We start from the raw sequence: 19,918 nt of genomic DNA, 5'->3' as shown, positions 1-19,918 counted from the left end.
AGTGGTGTGAACCCAGGAGGCAGAGCTTGCAGTGAGCCGAGATCACGCCACTGCACTCCAGCCTGGGTGACACAGCGAGACTCTGTCTCAAAAAAAAAAAAAAATTATGGCAGCCACTAAAGTGGACTAGTTTTTATTTAACATCCTGCCATGTATATAGTGGAGCCAGGTGTTTTGATTAGTTGTTTTAACTCATTGGTTAGCCATAATTTCTCCTGAATTTCACCCCAGGGAGGGGCCTTTCACGGCAATGATTCCAAATGTATTTTATTCTAAAGCAAGACAGTCAATGTGACCAAAACTAAAACTCATCCATTGTCCCCCCTCTCAATCTATTCCTTTCAGCAGATATAATGAATAGTAACATCTTTGATTAATTCTTTTTTCTTTACTATCCCCACACACAAAATGTTGTAGTCTCTACTGCCTTGACAAGCAAATCTGTTCACTGCCTCCCCACTTTCTCCATCACCACCCCCTGCCCCACCTCCATTACCCCTGTAGCATCTCACAGATGGTCTTAGCATCTCACAGATGGGCCACTGCAACAGCTTTCCCACTGGCTCCCAGCAACCCAGCCTTCCCCTTCTTCAACCTGGGTCATAGAGGTTAACATTCCTAGGCCTCAAGATTTCCAAATGCTTCTCCTCTGCCTGCAAAAAAATTAAGATATTCTGACATTCAAGATTCTCCATGATCTTGCTTCTGGTCTCTAAACAGCTCCTGTACTTCAGCTGTGATTCATACTGTTCACATCAACCTTTTTATTCTTTTTATGTCCTTGTAAATGCCATTCCCTCGTGCCTAGAATATCCTTTTTTATGTTTTTCACCTATTCATATTTTTCTTTCAAAATTCAGTTCAGGCACCACTTCCTCCAAGTAAATTAGATGCCCCTTTACTGTCACCTCATTCTACCTATGTTTCTTTTTTTAAATCTTTCATCTCCTTTATCATCCTGGAATGGACTGTCTGCCCCTCTTGACAATATAGTTCTTAAAAGAAAAAATTGTATCTGGTTTATATGAAACCTAGCACAACTGGAATAAAGTTAATCTTTAGCAATTAATGGGAGTCTTTGCTGTGTCCAAGATTTGGACATCCTCTTCCTTAGCAGTTTGCTCAGAAAGCCCAGAGCTTGAAGTTGTTTTCATGCTTCACCCACTGGCTTGCAAGTATGCAGTGTGATGACACAACATGTGATAGGAGGAAACCATCCCAGCCCTAGGACAGGAAACTGTCTCAGGACACAGACCTCAAGGAATGTGTTTGCTTTCAGAGGTGACCTTCAGGATAAAAACACAAATTGCTTTGGATTTGGAAAAACCAGTACCAAGGACAGAGGAGTCCTGTCTGGGGATTTGAGGCTGAGTCACAAGAGATAGCTGAAAATCTGGAGGTTATAACAAAGATTAGTCAACAACTAATAGAAGGAAAGGACAGGCTCAAGGGCAGGATGGAGACAAAGAGCTCTCTATCTTAGCACATGGAGAAGCTCACAGCCCATGAGAAGAAATGAATAATGGTTAAGAGTATGACTTTGGCATCAGAATTCTCTAGGTTCGAGAGGTATTTTCTTGCTATGTGATCTTGGCCAAGTTACTTAACTTCTTTAAGCTAATTTTTTCTTATCCATATTAAAAGCAAAGTAGTAGCACCTAGTTTAAAAGTTTATTGCGATGATTAAATGATGTAATTCATGAAAATTGCTTAGCACAGAAACTGGCAATCAATATAAATGTTTTGTTCTTGTCATTGTTTTGTTACCTGTTGATCAAATAGTTCTTGATGAAAAGATCCCACTAGAGAAGCAGTTCCCAAAAGTGTGTCATGTGGAAAAGCATTCTCATGGGAATCACCTAAAAAAGGGTTTTGTGGCCGAATGAGTTTGGAGAACACTTGGTACTCTTCTGTTCTTGGAAATGCACAGCTCATATGTCCATTCAATACATAGTTTTAGGGCTGGTGATACAGTAGAAAGCAATACAGTCAAGATCCTTTTATTCATGGTGTTTATGTTATGATGGCGTATCTTAGTTTGTACAAGCTGCTATAACAAAATACCATAAACTGAGTGACTTACAAACAACAGAAATCACTTTCTCACAGTTCTGGAGGCTGGGAAGTCCAAGATCAAGATGGCACCTTCTTTGTCCTCACATGGCAGAAGACATAAGGCAGCTCTCTGGGGTCTCTTTTAATAAGGGCACAAATTCTATTTATGAAGGCTCTGCCCTCATGATCTAAGTACCTCCCAAAGACTCTGCCAACTAATATTATCACACTGGTGATTACGTTCCAATGTGTGGATTTTGAGGGAACACAAACATTCAGACCATAGCAGGGGGAAGGCAGACAATAAAAAGGAATCACATAAACTTATAGCACAATTTCAGGTAGTGATATTTGCTAAGAAGAAAGACAAAACAAGGCAAGGGGATAAACAATGACTGGTGGTGAGAGGAGTGCTCTTTTAGATGGGGTGAGTGGTGAATGTGCCATTGTGCAGACATCTGAATGAAATGAGAGAAGGAGCTTTGTAGGCAATGGCTAGGAGTTTGAATTTCATTCTGAGTGTGGTTAGAAGCCAATGGACGGTTCAGGGAAGTAGAGAGCATCATCTGAGAAATCTTGCTGTAATTAATCTGTTCAATTTTCATTAGCCCAGTATCTCCAAACATACCTGGCCATAGGACGTCTACCTAAAAACATCTTGCAACGTAGTCTGGGAAATTCTCCACTGGGTACAAGGCTTCGTAGATTTTAAAGGGACTGCAAATTTGCTCTTGTTCATCTAGATCTGCAATAAAAATCCAAACATACTGCTTGAGACAAAATAGGCATGCCCGAGAAGGAAAACCTAGCTCTAGAGGTAGAGACAATCCTAATTAGCAGCTCTTTTTGGCAAAGACAATCAGTGAGCACAGCCAGGCCTCAGCAGATTCTGGAAGCCCATTTGATGCCAACGGAAACTCACCAATATCTACCCAAGGCTAATAAGTGTTTGCAAACAGTACACCTTGGCTTAAGTATTCTCCAAAAAGGAAGTACATAAAACTTGAGATACAGCCAGAGGTTCTGGGAGAAAAACAGAGGTCAAATATTTTGCTGCTTACATGTGCACAGCCACCAAAGAGCTGCTGAAGGTCTAGGAAATGGAAAGTGAAGGTATCCACTTGAATGCTGATCTTTTTCTTTATGGAGCAGTAAAAATTTAAGTTTTTACCTTATCTGAACTAAGAAAATTCCTTTAGGAGTCAGCCCAGTGTAGCTCAATGTAGTTGAAAGCACACATTTTAGAACCACAAACAAATCAGGATTCAAAAGTTGGCTCTGCCTCTTAGGCCAGTCATGGAAACTCCCTGAGTCTCAAATTAACATTCAAATAGGCATAATAACACCTAACTCACCAGGTTGTCATGACAAATGACAAGATAAATGATAGCATGAATAAAAAGCATTTAGTGTAAGATTTAGCATAAAAATGTGTATAATAGGCACTCAACAAAATGTTAGTTTCCTTATTGTTTAATTCAATCTGTATTTAGTTTCATAATAGAAGCTGTCATTTATTGAATAACTACTATATTCCAGCAGAGGTTAGCAAACCATAGGGTGGCAGCCTATTTTTGTAAATAAAGTTTTATTGGAACACAGCCATGCTCATTTGTTTATGTATTATCTATAGCTGCTGCCTCTACAATAGCAGAGTTGGATAGTTGTGACTGAAATCATGTAACTGCAAAGCTCAAAATATTTTCTATTTGGTCATTTAAGGAAATGTTTACTGATCCCTTCCAGTCAACTTTACTAAATTTTTATACTTACTTTCCAGTCACCTTAACCTAACAAGGTGGATATTATCATACTTATGCATATAAAGAGATCGAAGCAGAAAAAAAATCATCTAGTAAGTTCTCCTCCAAAAACATAATGCCAAACTCTATACCTAAAAGAAGTTCAGAATAATGATTAAAAGTTATTCATTTGTATGATTCATCTTCATTTGCCTCTGCCTTCCTCTGAGTAGTATTTCTCTCTGGCTAAATTTCTTGAATTTCCTGCCATATGCTGAATTAAATGATCCTATTTAGAAGGAATTTTCCCTCCTTTCCTTACTTATACAAATAAGTTGTTTGTTCATAGAAGTCTATGCTTTCAAAACTGAAAGTGGTAATTTCCAGCCCCTCTGAAATGCTCTCCAGTCTTGACTGATTTCTTGGAAACCACACTTTTTTTAGATAGTACATAGTGTGAAGCCCAGTTTTCCAGAAATGATAGATTTTTAGCTCCCCCATCTGCTACTTCTCACTGTATCTTCCTCTCACTTATTAACCTTCTCTCCAGGTCAGACTCAAGGCGAGCAGGCTTTTCTCCAGGGGCTTTAAAGATTTGCCTGAGACACAGATGTTATAGTCCACCTGGCCTATGCCTTCCCCTCAAGTTCACAACAGTAAATAAAATAGTTATGTAAACCCCAATTCCCAAACACCATCCTACTTTGTTCCACTTTGAAAATCCAACAACTCTATTCATATTAATGATATTGTGTTTCTCTCTGATAGTTAGTAGATAAATATTAATTCTTTAACTTGAACAATGAATCTTACTTCAAAGGTAACTTGATATAGCAGAAAGAGCATAGACTTTGGAATTATAAGACTGTTCTTAATTCTGATTCAAATAATTGCTGACTAGGCCACTTACTTAACCTTCTTAAGCCTTCAGTTCTCTTACCAGTAAAATACAAACAATGCTCCCTAATTCCCACAGTTGGTAACATGATTAAACAGCATTTGTAAAGTGCCAGGCACAGTATAAATATTGACTTACTTGCTTCACTCTTAGTTTAAATTGCTCAAGATCCTCTAACATAGAGCTTCACATTTTATCCCAGAGAGGTCATAGTTAGGTATATCTCTACTTCCTTCTAATACAGGAAAAATGAAAGGAGTAAGGGTCTAGGATTTGTTCTGTATCAGTTCTTCCCCCATCTTGTGCCATCCAACCTAATCCTGTGACTCACTTCAAACAGAATAATCAAGTAGATTTGGGGAACACTCTATAAACTGTCCCCTTCTTCGAGATTTCCAACAAGCATGAACCTATTAAATACCCTGGAAAAACCTGAAGTAAAGAAAGTTGTGTAATTTGTTTGACTTAAAATCATATTTGGTTTAGTATAACATTTTCCAAATGTGTTTATTTAGGAAATCTTTTTCCTTCAGATTAGTACCTATCAACGTGTTGTAGATTACACTTTAGAAAATGCTGTTTAAAGTTACACAGCTAAGTTAAAGCCAAGTTAAGGGGGTTAGACATATCTCTATTTTTCAGACTCTTCTGCAGTTTTTCCTGTCCTGCCTGTAGATCATAAAGATATTTCATTACCAGTAGTTTCTCTGGACCCCGACCTTAGTTATGCAAACCACCCTTTAACATAATCAAAACAAGTGAAAGTTCACCTGATTTAAATTTCTGTTCCCCCTTTCTAGCTATGTGATCTTGAGCTGTGTGAGCCTCAGTTTTCTCCTCTATAAACTGTGAAAAATAAAGACAACTACCTCAGAAGTCTTGGGGAGGATTCAATGAGATAATCCACAGAAGACACAAAAAGCAGTGTCTGGCACAGATGACATATGCAATCAATGTTCATTATTATTACAGCATTTAGATGGTCCCATTTTGGGAAAGGGAAAATAGACAATGAAAGTATGTTTGCTTTGCCTGAGGTCACACAAATTAATTACTGGAGTAGTCTTAGTTTTCCCTGAGAGTCTGGTTTCCTGCTTCCAGTCCTAGAGACGTATTTTTGTTTCACGAGTCATATTCTATCAAAATGTATCAGACTTTATTGAACTTGATTTAAACAGGATTTTGTAATTGTCAATGGCTCCATCTAGCTCCTTCTGATGCAAACTCCACTCAAGCAGGATTCCATTCATTTGAATATTAGCACATTGGATCGGGAAAGATTTCCAAAGCTGTCTAGTTTTGCTATGCCAAATATTTGGTGTACGCGTCAACACTCTCCACTCCTGTACCCATGGTGGATATTGCTAATCCATCACAGCACCTTTTCCCGAAAGCCTAGTCATAGCCACAGAATCTTTCTCAAAGAAGTTCCAGGTAGCTATGTCAGCTCTTCGAGTTGAAACATAATTGATCCCAAACCAATTCTACTTCTTAACCAGTGCTTGAATCACCTCTACACTACTACTCTTTTATTTTTTAATATGCCCAATGTCATGGAGCTCTCTCATAAAGGGAGACAAGAAGGAAAAGGAAAGAAGAGGAGAAGATATACTAACATTTGTGTAACACTTATTATTAATATGTCAGGCACTTATAGCTTTGTTTTCCCATTCACTGTCTCAAACAACCCTGGATAGATTTTATAGCTGAATAAGCCACAATTCAAAAGGTATAGGACGTTCGTTGTCCAAGACTCCCCAGCAGATAAGTAGAAATCGGTCTCAAGTATTCCTGACTCTAAAGGCAATGCCCCTGTCTCTCCCATCACAATGCCTTAAAATTTTTCAGGGTCTTTTGGGACTAAATTTCTGACTTTGGGTGGCTGATAACAGTTTCACAAAGCCAACCATATCACAGAGCCCTATTCAGAAGTTCTCTTATTTAGGGTTGTGTTGTAAGTCTGTCTGTAATCAGTTCTTCATAGATAAATCTATTCCATTTCTTAACCTTGGCTCAAGACTTTGAGAACTCACTATCCAATGCTTCTGAAAGAGCCAACTAGATTTCTTAAAATTCTGGATGAAGACCAAAATAGAAGAGGTCATTGTTCCATTGGGAAATGAATTCAAATCTATTTTTGAAACAATTTTCCAGAATTTTACAGGAATCTATATTGTTGCCACTTGGTCAGAACCACTTTTTATTTTCTTTTCTGTCTAGGCAAGAAATAGAAGAGAGAAAGCAAGTGCTCTGCAGTTTTATTTCAAAAATTGAAACCAGACCACACCAGGGCAGTTTGTGGTCTGAATGTATCAATGGATCTAGTCATATTTCATCTGAGCATTTCTTAGGTATACTAAACCACAAATATGAATCTCATTATTGTGTCTGGGTGGAAATATTTTATGGATTAAGATTTGCGGATTTAATTTGGTTGGTAATGGAACTTCTGTTCAAGGGACAGGAGGGAGGAAGTCATGAGGCACCACCAATGCTTAAGCCAAACTATGGAAAGAAACACTATTTGGAGGGTTTGTACTTAATATTGGCCAGTTGACTTGGGTCTAAAGTGAAATTCAAAATTAAGTTCAACAAAAATATTGTGAAATTAGCAATGGAACACAGATCACTAGAACCAAAGGGATCTTAGAATTGGAAACCATACACAGTTGCTCATTTTACAAGAGAAACTGAGACCTCAAGAGTGGATGTGACTTGCCCAAGGTCACACAATGACCCGGTTCGTCAGACCTGCTTGGCAGAAGTGGAGCTCAGAGCTTCTCCTCCAGATCTTCCATTTATTGCACTTCCTGTTATATGGCCTCATAAAAGGCCAAGTATATGGGAACTTAAAAAAAAGTAATGAAGGTAAAAATTTAAAATGAGGAAGGGAGACCTATATTTAACAACAGTACAACAAAACGACAAATACTGCAATGAAATTGAAAGGGTTACTAACGAATAACCCAGGATGCTTCCTTCACACCAAAACCAAATTTTCATGCTGAGTGCATCTTAGGCCTGGCCAGTTCCACCTTCTGCCAAAGGAGTTTACTTGATCATAAAGAAATCTTGTCTCAAAGTAGAAAGCACTGAGCTCTTAAAAGCCCTTGGGTTGATGTCTAGAATCTCATGGGAAGGAGCTAGGTCTGTCTTTGTCACTTTTGTACCCTCTGCACTTAGTGTGGTGTCTGGAACATAGTAAGTACTCACTGAATAACTGAATGAATTAAAACAAACTAATTACAGAACTGAGGCTGTGATAAACTCCTTGATACATCTTACTTTAGAAGAGATTACAGGACAGCCAATTACATTAGGGCCATCAGGAAAGTAAGAGTATTTGTTCATTCATTAATTCCACAATATGAGAACCTGCTATGTGTAAGTTCAAACCAAGAAATACATTCAGCTTCATTTCATTTAATATAAACATATTGTGCATTTACTATGTTCTAGATAAAGTGTTTTGTGTTGGGTATTCAGAGGTGAATGTCTCAGATATATCCCTGCCCTCATAGAGCTTATAGTCTACATACAATCTAACTGCACGTATGCAAACCAACTGTTTATAAACTAATATAAATACAATCTAGAATTAGCTAATTTCCTAAGAGATGGAGTTATGCATGCATAATAAAGCCATTCCAAATCTTTTTTTAAATGATAAATGAAATAATATCATATCAATTTCCCAGACAATTCAGAAGAGAGAAAGATAAATTTAGGCCAAAGTTACCTGATAAAACTTTCAATAGTAGATTTTTTTAAGCAGCATCTTGAAGGACTGATAGATTTATTCACGCAGAGATGGCAAAAAGTCTTCTAGAAGCCTTCAAGGCATCTGGAACCCTCGCTCAATGATCACTGAGAAATGGAAGCATCCCAAAGGTATCTGTCAGCTTGCTTCATCTCCACAGCAGCCACAGGCTGTCTGGCATCTTAATGGTCTACTTCTGGAGGATTGATAGTATTCTGCTTTGAGCCAGGTGTTGGGAAGTTATATAGTCAGAGGTTGGGGCTAGTCTTGACTCATAGCTCCTTTGCTTGGCCCTCCAGCAGAAAAGGCTGTATAAAATCATGGTTCAGAGCCCTGACTTTGGACTCAGATGGGATTTGGCTCAAATCCTGACTCCATAACTTAATAATGTCTGAACTTGCACAAGCCATGTAAAGACTCTATGCATCAGTTTTTTCAGCTGCAAAATGAGGGTACAAATACTATCTCATAATTGTATGTGAATTTGAAATTGGAAATGTAAAATGCTAACTAAGCACAGGCTCTGGCAAAATCAACACTTAATAAATTATAGTTAATGATATCTGTATTACTTATGATGGTGAGGATGATGATGTCAACTTCTTGATTATTATTATGATGTCAACTTCTTAATGATCTTCCAAGGCCTCTTCAACCAATATTTGGTGATTGTAATTCTTTCCTTTTCTAGGAAGCCCTCCATGAACTTCCCAGTGCAAAGTGGCACACAATTATCTCATTCAGGCTGGCATTAATACCAGACCTTGCTTGTGTGTGATATTCTAGTTTCTGAGATCTCTAGGAACACAAAATAACTCCTTACTTGGCCTATTTTCCAAAGTACCCAGCACATTGGGAAGTCCATACTAAGTAAATAGCATTTCGCTCTTGAAAGAATGTTAACATTTATACTCTTGCTATTGGCTTGGGAGCGTGCACCATGTTCCCAACCTGCAGTGGCACTTAAGAATATCACAAATACTAAATCAACTGTACACGGAGTTAAAATCAATTGCGGCCGGGTGCAGTGGCTCACGCCTGTAACCCTAGCATTTTGGGAGGCAGAGGCAGGCAGATCACCTGAGGTCAGGAGTTCGAGACCAGCCTGGTCAACATGATGAAACCCTGTCTCTACTAAAAATATAAAAAGTTAGCTGAGCGTGGTGGTGGGCACCTGTAATCCCAGCTACTCAGGAGGCTGAGACAAGAGAATCACTTGAACCTGGAAGGTAGAAGTTGCAATGAGCTGAGATTGCACCACTGCACTCCACCCTGGGCAACAGAGCGAGACTTCATCTCGATAAATAAATAAATTGTATTTTGTGACTGTTTGGGAGGAAATTATGAGCTTTGTGATTATACAGAACATGTTTATCTTCTTCGGTGTTGTATCGTTCATACTTAACTCAGGGCTTGGCAGGTATGCACCAAAAAAGTAGATAGTTGGATGAATTGATGGATAGATAGACAGAAAAGTAAAAAACTCATCAGGGCCAAGAAGTCTAGAAATACTTTAACACAAATGCTCTCCAGGATCCCACCACCGATATTTCTCTCTGGAGATCATTACAATGACCTCAGACTAAGGGTTACTGAAAGGCTTTCTTATGCACTTTTTGTAAGTTTTTTTCCCCCAGCTTTATTGAGGTATAATTAACAAATTAAAATTTTATACATTTAAGGTATACAACGTGATGATTTAATATATGTATACACTGTGATGATTACCAGATTCAAGCTAATTAACACATCCATCGCTTTACACAGTTACCTCTGTGTGTCAACGATAAAGACACTTAAGGCCTACTACTATCTTAGCAAATTTGAAGTATGCAGTACGTTATTATTAACAGTAGTCACCATGCCGTACATATGCACTCCTTTTTGAAGGCCTCCCAATGGTCTAGAAGAAGAGATAGATCTTAATCGAATTCCTTGACCCAAAGGCAAAATCTCTGGATTTTAATATCAGCTTTAATAGTTAATTAGTAAAGTCACCACTGATTAGCTAGTGACTCTCTCTGGGTGTTTCAATTCGGTTATTCTCTTAAATAACTAGGTATTATGGCAAATAAGTTGCATGTGATATACTATCTCTACTTATGTACTACTTAATTGGCTGCCTGAAGTGATGATTCAGAATGATTAAGTGGGGCTCCTCAGAAGTGTGTTGTTACCGATTAGCTGTGTCTGCCCATGCACTAGAATGAAGTGTTTTGTGCCACAGACTTGCCATGCCTATACCCAATGATCTTCTACAGTTGCTTCTGAGTCCTGCTCAAGCATGATTTTGATTCTATAATTTGATGTCTGTCTGTGTCTTTGGAAAGTACTGAGAAGCTGGGCCAAATGTTTCCCGTTAGGAACACAGTCTTGAAAGACTAAACCACAGGCAGTCTATTCAGTAGAAAGCCCTGGCTCAGCAGCATGGACAGCCATCCCAACAGCAGCACTGCCCCTGAGGAACTTTGGCCAGGGTCCTGACCTCCCAGAAAAGAGCCCCACCCCAGGCTAATTCATTTGCTTTTCTTGCTACTGAGTTAGAAGAGATAGGATAGGAGGAAAACCAGGGCTGTAGCCACAGCCTCCTCATTTTCCTAAAAATTTTAGAGTGTCCCTGCTACTTGACAAATTGAAATACTAAGATTTATACATTTCCATGGAAAAAGCAACAGTGGGAAAGAGAGGGCTTCCCAGATTTGTCTTATAGATCTTATCCTTCAGAGACTAGCCTTCTGTTAGAAATGCTGTCTCCAAGCACAAGACAGAATAATCATATAATACCAATACACACCAGTTGCTAAGGTCTCCATCCTTTTAAGTATTGGCTACTGAGTGTTTTGCCTGTATTATCTCATTTTTCTCACTTTCAGTTGAAAGAACTTTATTGTGCAGTTGATATTAGTGTTACTATTTTACAGATGTGAAAATTAAGGCCCAGACAGGCAATGTTACACAACCAAAACAGCTATTGGATGGAACCCTGTGGATTTGCTACTATCCAACTATTTCTGACCTAAAAGAGTGGTGATTCTATGTGGTTCAAATTAATAGCAAGTGGCAGAGTAAGGATCTAACAGTGTTTGACTGATGCTAGAGCAGATATCCTCAAACATTGCACAGATGTTTCTTGGATATTTATCCATGTTAGTATTTATCATTCTTCACAACAAGAGTCTGTTTACATGTCTGCTTTCTATACCTGACCATGAGTTCATTAAGGGCAAGACCTATCCATCACTGGCTTCTGAAACACCCCACCACCACTAGGCTATCCCATAGCCTGTTCTTACACTTGTTCAACACATCTCTGTTGAATGCAAGAATAAATCATTTAAAAATTAATTCTTAGTCCTCTTGGATAATCACTGGCTCCCCCAGCACCTTAACTGGGCACCAGTTAAGCCACTGTGCTGCCTAAATGGATAACCACTTCTCAGTTCTGGAATTCTTCAAACACCTAGGGTCAGGAGGGTCTTTGCTTTGGCAGTTAGAGTTTTCTCAATTCTTTTATGACACAGGTTGCACTGGACTCACTCAACTATGGAGATCAGATGTCCTCAGGAAAAAAAAAATCCACACTTAAGGCTGTTTCCTGGCTCCTCTCTCTTCCTGACACATTCCAAAAAGGAATTTATGGATGTTGGGAAGGACAAAGGGTGAGGAATTTCTAGGACATTTAAGAACACCCATGTAAGCAACTCTACGCTTGACAGGCCATGCACAATAAAACTCTTTGGCCTGTAAGCGAGAAGAAAAATTTGGTATAAGCTGCCTCATGGGTTGCCAAAATGATGTGGAAACAAATTCATCTGCATTTCTAAACAATAGGAATTCTCCTTGTCCTCCCAAACCTAGAATATTTCATGTACGTGCTTAAGTCAACAAGATAAATATATTCCATGAGCTACTAAAAATGAAGTCATAAGTAACTAATTCTGAAATATGATTCTAGCCAGTTGGAAGTTTCATCTTTATCTAAAAATGAAGTTGTTTATTCTCCAGCTGTGACCAGGGAAAAATTCAGATTGTTGATTTCTTCATCTAGCAATGATCTTTGTCCTGCAGTGAGGTGCCCAAAAATAACTGTTAGCCTATTCCCTGCTGCTTCCAAAAGGTTAGCTACCAAACAGCTCTACTAGTAAAAGAGAAAAAAAGAAGGATTTGACAGCAAGCCAAGAGGCATCTTAATGTGTAAAATTATGTGCTAAAAAGCCATTAAGACTGGCATGAGACTGGCCTTGGTTTCCCAACCTGATAAATTGTTATCTCACAGTAATGCTCTGAATAAAAGTCTATAATGCCAAAATCTGAAGAAATGATTCAGCACTGATAACATTTAATACCAAGGCAATTGAAATAAGATTAAAGCTTAACATTTAACCCCTCTCCTACCCCACACTCCCCACAAAAGCTTTCAGGACCATTGTTTTTCTCTTCTTATTTTTTGTAGCGGGCTGAGGCCATAAATGTACCAGGTATTTGGAGAATGGGGGACTAAATATTAAAGCCTATATTCTACCCAGCCTTCTCAACAGATGACTAACTGTGAGCAGTTAGGCACCTAGCCTTACAGAGGTGCCATATTGCTTACTGAGTTAAGTACCAGCTCTTCATATTGATCTTTTATATCCTTCCCAACATGGCTTCTGCCAATACCATGTAGTCTCTACCTTTCCGCTTTCCTATGCATTATTTTATACCCTAGTAGAACAAGACGTCTCCATATTCCCTGCATGCTACACCACCTTGGCATGTATCCAGCACCCACAAGGAGATGCCACTATTATTACAGCTATCTTCTTAATTCTCCTCACCACCCATGCATTCCAACTTCTTTGCCTTTTTTCATGGTGTTTCTTTTTTCTAGGGTGCTATAGGCTTCAATTTGAACCCACCTACTGGAGCTGTATCCAACCATTTTTCAGAATCTTGGCCATCTTTCAAGTACACCTCAAATGCCACTTTTTTGAGATGTCTTTCTTGGGACCCTCAATGGATATGAGTTGGCCAATCTCTTTTGTTACTCGTTATAGTCATGAATGTATCTCCCTGATTCCCCTATCCCTTCTGGATACAAGGTTTTCTTTCTGATCTATTCTCTATTTGATCAGTGTTGTTATTACTGCTGCTGCTATCATTAGCTACCACATATTAAGCACACCTTAATGTGTGCCAGGCACTGTGTCAGTAGCTTAACGTATGTCTTCTCATTTCATCCCACTCTCCTGCAACACTATAAGATAGACATATGTATCCCCAGGGAGAGGAGGTGGGGAAAGTGAGGTTAAGAGGGGAAAGGGAATGGCCATAGGGAGCAGCTGCTAAAGTGATAGAACTGGATTCGAACACAGGTTTATTTTACTCGAAAGACCAGACTCTTTCCCCTACACGCAGCTGCTTCATTAATGGAAATGTTTAGGTGGCTGAAGGATATGGACTGAGTGCCCTCAAAACTCTGGAGCACAGCAGTGCAGGGACAGCAGAGAAACGGGAGTCATGAGTTGTCTTTGACAAGCTCCTCCAGCTTCTAAAGAGAGGCTGAAGCAGACAGAAAGAGACATTAGACTTGGCCAGAGTTGTTCCTGGAGCAACTTGGTTTTAGTTTGACATGGGGAGAAGATTCTTACAAGACTCTAAGGTGTGCAGAGGGAGGAAGAAAAAAATATTTCTTAACCCAAGGACAAGGCTGGCGGAAAGGATGCTGATCTGACACAGAGTAGTTATCTCTTCAGATCTACAAAGGACAATAGCCTTGAGGATTGCTTCTCACTTGTACCTGGATATGTTCAAACATGTAAGGTATGGAAACTATAATGCACATACATGCTTGCTATAGTTAAGTGAGTTAGTTGCTAAAAAGAAGCTGTTTTTTCTCCCTAATCCCTGGGCTCTTGTGTCTGAGGTACTCACCCATTTTCATTAGTCAAGAAACTTAACAACATTGAAACTTTCTTATAGACTCTTTTTGATCACTTTGAATCTCAGTTTCCTCATTTTGTACCATGCACTTAGTAAAAACAAGCAATCCTCTAAACCAGTACTGCTCAATAAAACTTCTTTGGATGATGGAGATGTTCTTCATCTCCACTGTCTCATATTGTAACCACAAGCCCCATGGGCTATTAAGTACTTGAAATATCAGTGTTACAACTGAGGAACGAGATTTTTAATTGCATTTAATTTTCATTAATTTTAATAATCACATGTGGCATATCGGACAGAGCAGCTCAAGACCAATGAATTCGAAATGTTTTACGTCTTTTTAAATTTTCTATCTCATGGGAAGTTTTTATTGTGGATTTTTTTCCACCAGATTAACTAGGTTTTGAGACATTGACAGGGATGGAGATACATAGAAAATCTCACAAAAACAATTTCATAATTCACAGGTATTTATTTGACTCTAAAAATTAATTTTGATAAAGAAAGAAAGCAAAGTCTGACACAAGTGTGTCTTGTTTTGCATTAGATACATAAGATGAGGTGGAGCAAAAAGCAGCACAACATGCTTAGCTTGGAAATAGCTTTGTCCTGGATATGGGACCCCAAAAATCTGTGTTTTGTGCCAATGCAAAGGCTATGTCTCTTCCTGATACCCTTCTTTGCAATCATTGACTTACCAGATCCTTAAATATCACCATGAAAGATATATAGACACTTACATATATAATATGATATGTAATATTATATTATCTATATTATATTATCTTTCATTGTATTATAATACGTAATATGTTGGGTTACATATTATAATATTATATGTAATATAATTGGAGCAACTATAATATTATATATGGAGATATATATACATACATAGATACACGTATATATGTGTGTATATATGTACGTATATATATACACGTATATATATACACACATATATGTATATATACACATATATACGTATATATGTGTGTATATATATACGTACATATATACGTATATATGTGTGTATATATGTACGTATATATGTGTGTATATGTATGTATATATGTGTGTATATATGTATATATATGTGTGTATATATAGACGTATATATGTGTGTATATATAGACGTATATATATGTGTGTATATATAGACGTGTATATATGTGTGTATATATATACGTGTATATATGTGTGTATATATATATACGTGTATATATATATACATACATGTGTGTATATATATATATACCAGGGCATACATATTTTCTGGGATCACTGAGAGAGGAAAAGTTCTCACTTTGCTGTAGAACTCTTGTCTTTGCTTAAAAACAGACATATGCCAAAGTAGGGGTTTCAAAGGTTAGGAGAAAGAAAATCCTAGAAAAAAAAACACACATTCATTAAAGTCCATATTTTTCATTACAAATGTTTCCCTTTATTAAGCTCCTACTGCTACCAAAGACTGTGCCATTTCTTTCACACACATTATCTCATGCACTTTTCACAATGATCCTATGAGGACTCCCTTAACACATTTATTGATGACAGTACTCTGGCTTATGGTCACAGATGATAACCTTGCACAAGGAACGGGAAGTGATCAAACAGTAATTCAAACCTAACACAATTTGCCTATAAAACTTGTGCCCTTCAATGCCATTCTATTTACATTCTGGTGCTTTGGAAGCTGCTACATTCTCAAAGAAGACCTTTCTATTGGGTACCGATTCCAACTAGAAAAGTCTTTCTCCTGTGCTGAAATTTGTCTTCTCATAACCAGCCCTCCCTCCCTGCCCCATCCCCAGCACATAAACACACACACACACACACATACACACACACACACACACACACACACACACACGCAGGCACTTGTTCTGTCCTTAGTGGCTACAAGAGGCAAGCCAGTGCCTGCTTTGCCAGGATTTATACATGGTAACTCTGACCCACTCAACCTTGGTTTTCTCAACTACAAAATAAACATGCCCAGGTCTGTAGTCCTTCCTCCTACAAGATATTTTCCAGACCTTTTATTGCTGATCAATTTTCTATAAAGATTAGAATCTGTTTGTGTTTTCTAAAGAGTCTTTGTAGAATAAGTTGCTCATTCCAAAATTATAAAAGTCCTACTATCAGAGCATTATTCTTCATGTCTGACCTAAATACCTCCAACTGCAATCTCAAGTAAGTTTCCCTGGGTTCATCCACAAAGGAGACTTAAAACAGCCAGTTGTCTGCATGAGAATATTTTACATTCTTAAAGGTCATTATTTGCTCCCTATTTTTCCCTCTCTCATATAAATATTTCTAGTTGTAGTAAATTTACCTCCTCACCCACCAGTGATTTCTGCAGCTCCTCTTTGATCTAGATCCAAGTTGCTGCTGAGTTTAGGACTGTATTCAACTAGGCGGTCAAGCTCAGGCTTAAGTAAAAGGAGGCTATTGACATGGACTCTTGTTAGATTTTGTTCCCAGGAGTGCAACAAAATAGGAACTACTGTTTAATGAGTGCCTACTACAGGCTTGACACCATGCTGGGTACTTTATGTACAGGTCTCTAATCCTTAATTTTCTCTGGAAAGGTTTTGACTCCTGTGTTGTAAATGAGGTCATGGTTTAGAGAGGATAAGTAGCTTGTCAAAGTTACAGGGCTAGTGAGTGACATTTGAACCCAGATACGCCTAATTCCAAAGCCTAACCATTTCCTACAACACTGCAAATATAATGGATTTTTCCCAAAGTACAAAAACACCCACCTGCCCTCAGACCACCGTGAGCCAACAGGAAATACACAATGCTCAAGAATAACGTACTCTTTCCCCCAACAATGCAACATTTGGTGGCACCAGTGCACATCTCTTAAACACACAGTGAGAAATCCTCACTCTGCTCACACTCTGGTCATTATTACCCTAAACTCATTGCCTTGGGAGTCTCGATCAGCAACTATAATGGCTTTTTAGATGGAAATTTAAGTCATTTAGCAACACACAGAAAAGTGTTGGGGAGAAGTCCAAAAACATTTCAAGCTTGGCCCATGGCCCTTTCTAAAAAAAAAAGCTAAGAATTGATGGGAAAGGGGTAGGAAAGTAGAACTTTGTGAAAGTGAAGAGAGTTAGAGCAGCCATTCTAGTAGATTATGCAGCCAATAAATATTTGTCCAGTAAACACGTAAGATGGCCAAATTGGTTTGAGAGGAGAGAACATGCCAAGTCTTCTTTTTTGTAATAATCTTCATTCAGTGGCCTTACCTACATTACAGACCCACACATTGTTAGTTAAGAAGCCAATTTCAATGAGAAAGCATGCTCAGAAGAGGGTTAGGTATTTTTTGTTTCTTTTTTTGTTTTTGTTTTTGCAGATATTAAATAAAATAAATAAATAATATAAAATAAATAAATAAATAAATAAAATAGCTCTTCAATTATCATTTGAATTTTACTCAGGTGCATCTCCTAATTAAAGAAAACCATGAAAGACTTCATATCATGTATAGATCATTCTCACATGCCTCCATAGCATTGTTTTAGTAAATATTATAACTGCCATTTCTTCCTGTCTTTATTTAGTTTCTCAACTACCTCTGACAAGTCCCCTTTTCTCTGCTACCTGATTGCCCATACTGGTGAATAGCTCTAAGAGAGATGAATAAGATAACTTGGCAAAGTGAGAACTGCTTCATGGTAGCATATTCTCCTCCATATTCTGTTCCCATCTAATTCTTCTCACTATTTAAGGCTCAGCTTAAATTTTACCCTCTCTTTCCCATAAGCTATGCCCCACCTTTCTCTTGACCATTCCTTTTTATTTTCAAACCCCATAGGCAGTTATACTCTATACCACGAAACAAATCCTATACATTCTTTCTTGCTTTGCTTCTTAAGTACTGGATGGATGATTCCATTTTCTTCTTAATTCTATTGTTAAGTTCCCTGATGGTATGTATACACTTGGTCTTATATTTATTTCTACCACCCTCAGACCTCTGTAAAAATGGTATAAGTACTTATTGATTGGAGAAGACATCAGGGGCTCTCAGACATCCTTTCTGAGCTGTGAACCTCAGTTTAGACAACTGGTTCAGGAATATTCAGTCAGGCTCTTCTAAAAACTGGACTTTTGAAGGTTTGGGAAATAAACCAAGGAACAGGGAAACTGAGGTGCAGAGGAGTAGACTGAATGCTATGCTGACAATCACACAATTAGTAAGAAGCTCGGCTGGGATTAAAACTCAGTTTGCCTCCTAGAGTCCTTTATTTTAACCTCTGCCTCCCATGACCGAAGAGAACCAGCAGATGGGGAGAAAATCAGTTTTGAAAATCACTAATAAGAGGCAAGAGTTACTGAACATCTACCGGGACTAGGGCCTTTATAACACTGTAATAATTCACTCAGAGGACATAGTAAATACTGAAGGAATTAATGAATACACAAATAACTTCTACATCATTCTTTCAACCCTGTCATTAGCAACTATGATCTTCACTATACAGAAAGTGAAATAAGGCAAAGAAAAATTACATAACTTATCCAAGGGACCAGAGCTACAGCCAAGATACAAACCTATGTCTATTTTATTTCAATATTTTACCTTTTTCTCTCTATTTTTCTGTCTCCTTAAATTTGCAGAAGTTGAATAGTGAGTGAAATCATTCCTTCAAGTGACAAAGTTCTTTTAGAGACCATTGTATGTTATTTCAAGAGTATATAATGAAAGATTATCAGGAGAGCTTCAAATACAGGGATATAAAATCAAAATTCACTTGGAATTGTAGATATTCAATATATTCAATAGTAGATACTCATAATTTTTTTTGTTCGTCTTTGCTTGTAGAAAATAATTCTTTCAAGAAGATCAGTGACAACTGATTTGAAGTCTACCCTGTGCTTCTAAACCCCCAGTTCTGCTGAGAGTGAGACACCCTAGAGCCCCAGAGCCCCAGCAGCCACCCAGCCAAACCCACCTCCACCATGAGGGCCATGACTCAGCTGTTGGCAGGTGTCTTTCTTGCTTTCCTTGCCCTCACTACCGAAGGTGGTGTCCTCAAGAAAGTCATCCGGCACAAGCGACAGAGTGGGGTGAACGCCACCCTGCCAGAGGAGAACCAGCCAGTGGTGTTTAACCATGTTTACAACATCAAGCTGCCGGTGGGATCCCAGTGTTCAGTGGATCTGGAGTCAGCCAGTGGGGAGAAAGACCTGGCCCCGCCTTCAGAGCCCAGCGAAAGCTTCCAGGAGCACACAGTGGATGGGGAAAACCAGATTGTCTTCACACATCGCATCAACATCCCCCGCCGGGCCTGTGGCTGTGCCGCAGCCCCTGATGTTAAGGAGCTGCTGAGCAGACTGGAGGAGCTGGAGAACCTGGTGTCTTCCCTGAGGGAGCAATGTACTGCAGGAGCGGGCTGCTGTCTCCAGCCTGCCACAGGTACGAGTTGGCGGCCCGTCCAGTCCCACACTGTGCAAATATGGAGAAATGAAGAGCATAGCAGCATCCATCACTTGCTTCCAAAGTGGGCTCACTAGAAAACT

General features: G+C 38.6%; 1 protein-coding gene across 1 annotated transcript in view; it reads left to right on the top strand.

Moving 5' to 3' along the window:
* Nucleotides 1–19,918, top strand: part of TNC (tenascin C) — a 91,330-nt gene that overhangs the window by 1,773 nt on the left and 69,639 nt on the right. The window contains exon 2 of the mRNA XM_058445736.1: nt 19,221–19,814. Coding sequence (XP_058301719.1) covers nt 19,358–19,814 — 457 coding nt within the window. The 5' untranslated portion in view covers nt 19,221–19,357. The remainder of the gene's footprint in view (nt 1–19,220; nt 19,815–19,918) is intronic.

The sequence above is a fragment of the Hylobates moloch genome, unplaced genomic scaffold (genome assembly GCF_009828535.3).
Source record: "Hylobates moloch isolate HMO894 unplaced genomic scaffold, HMol_V3 SCAFFOLD_10, whole genome shotgun sequence".
NCBI lineage: Eukaryota > Metazoa > Chordata > Mammalia > Primates > Hylobatidae > Hylobates > Hylobates moloch.
This window is presented reverse-complemented; position numbering and strand designations above follow the sequence as displayed.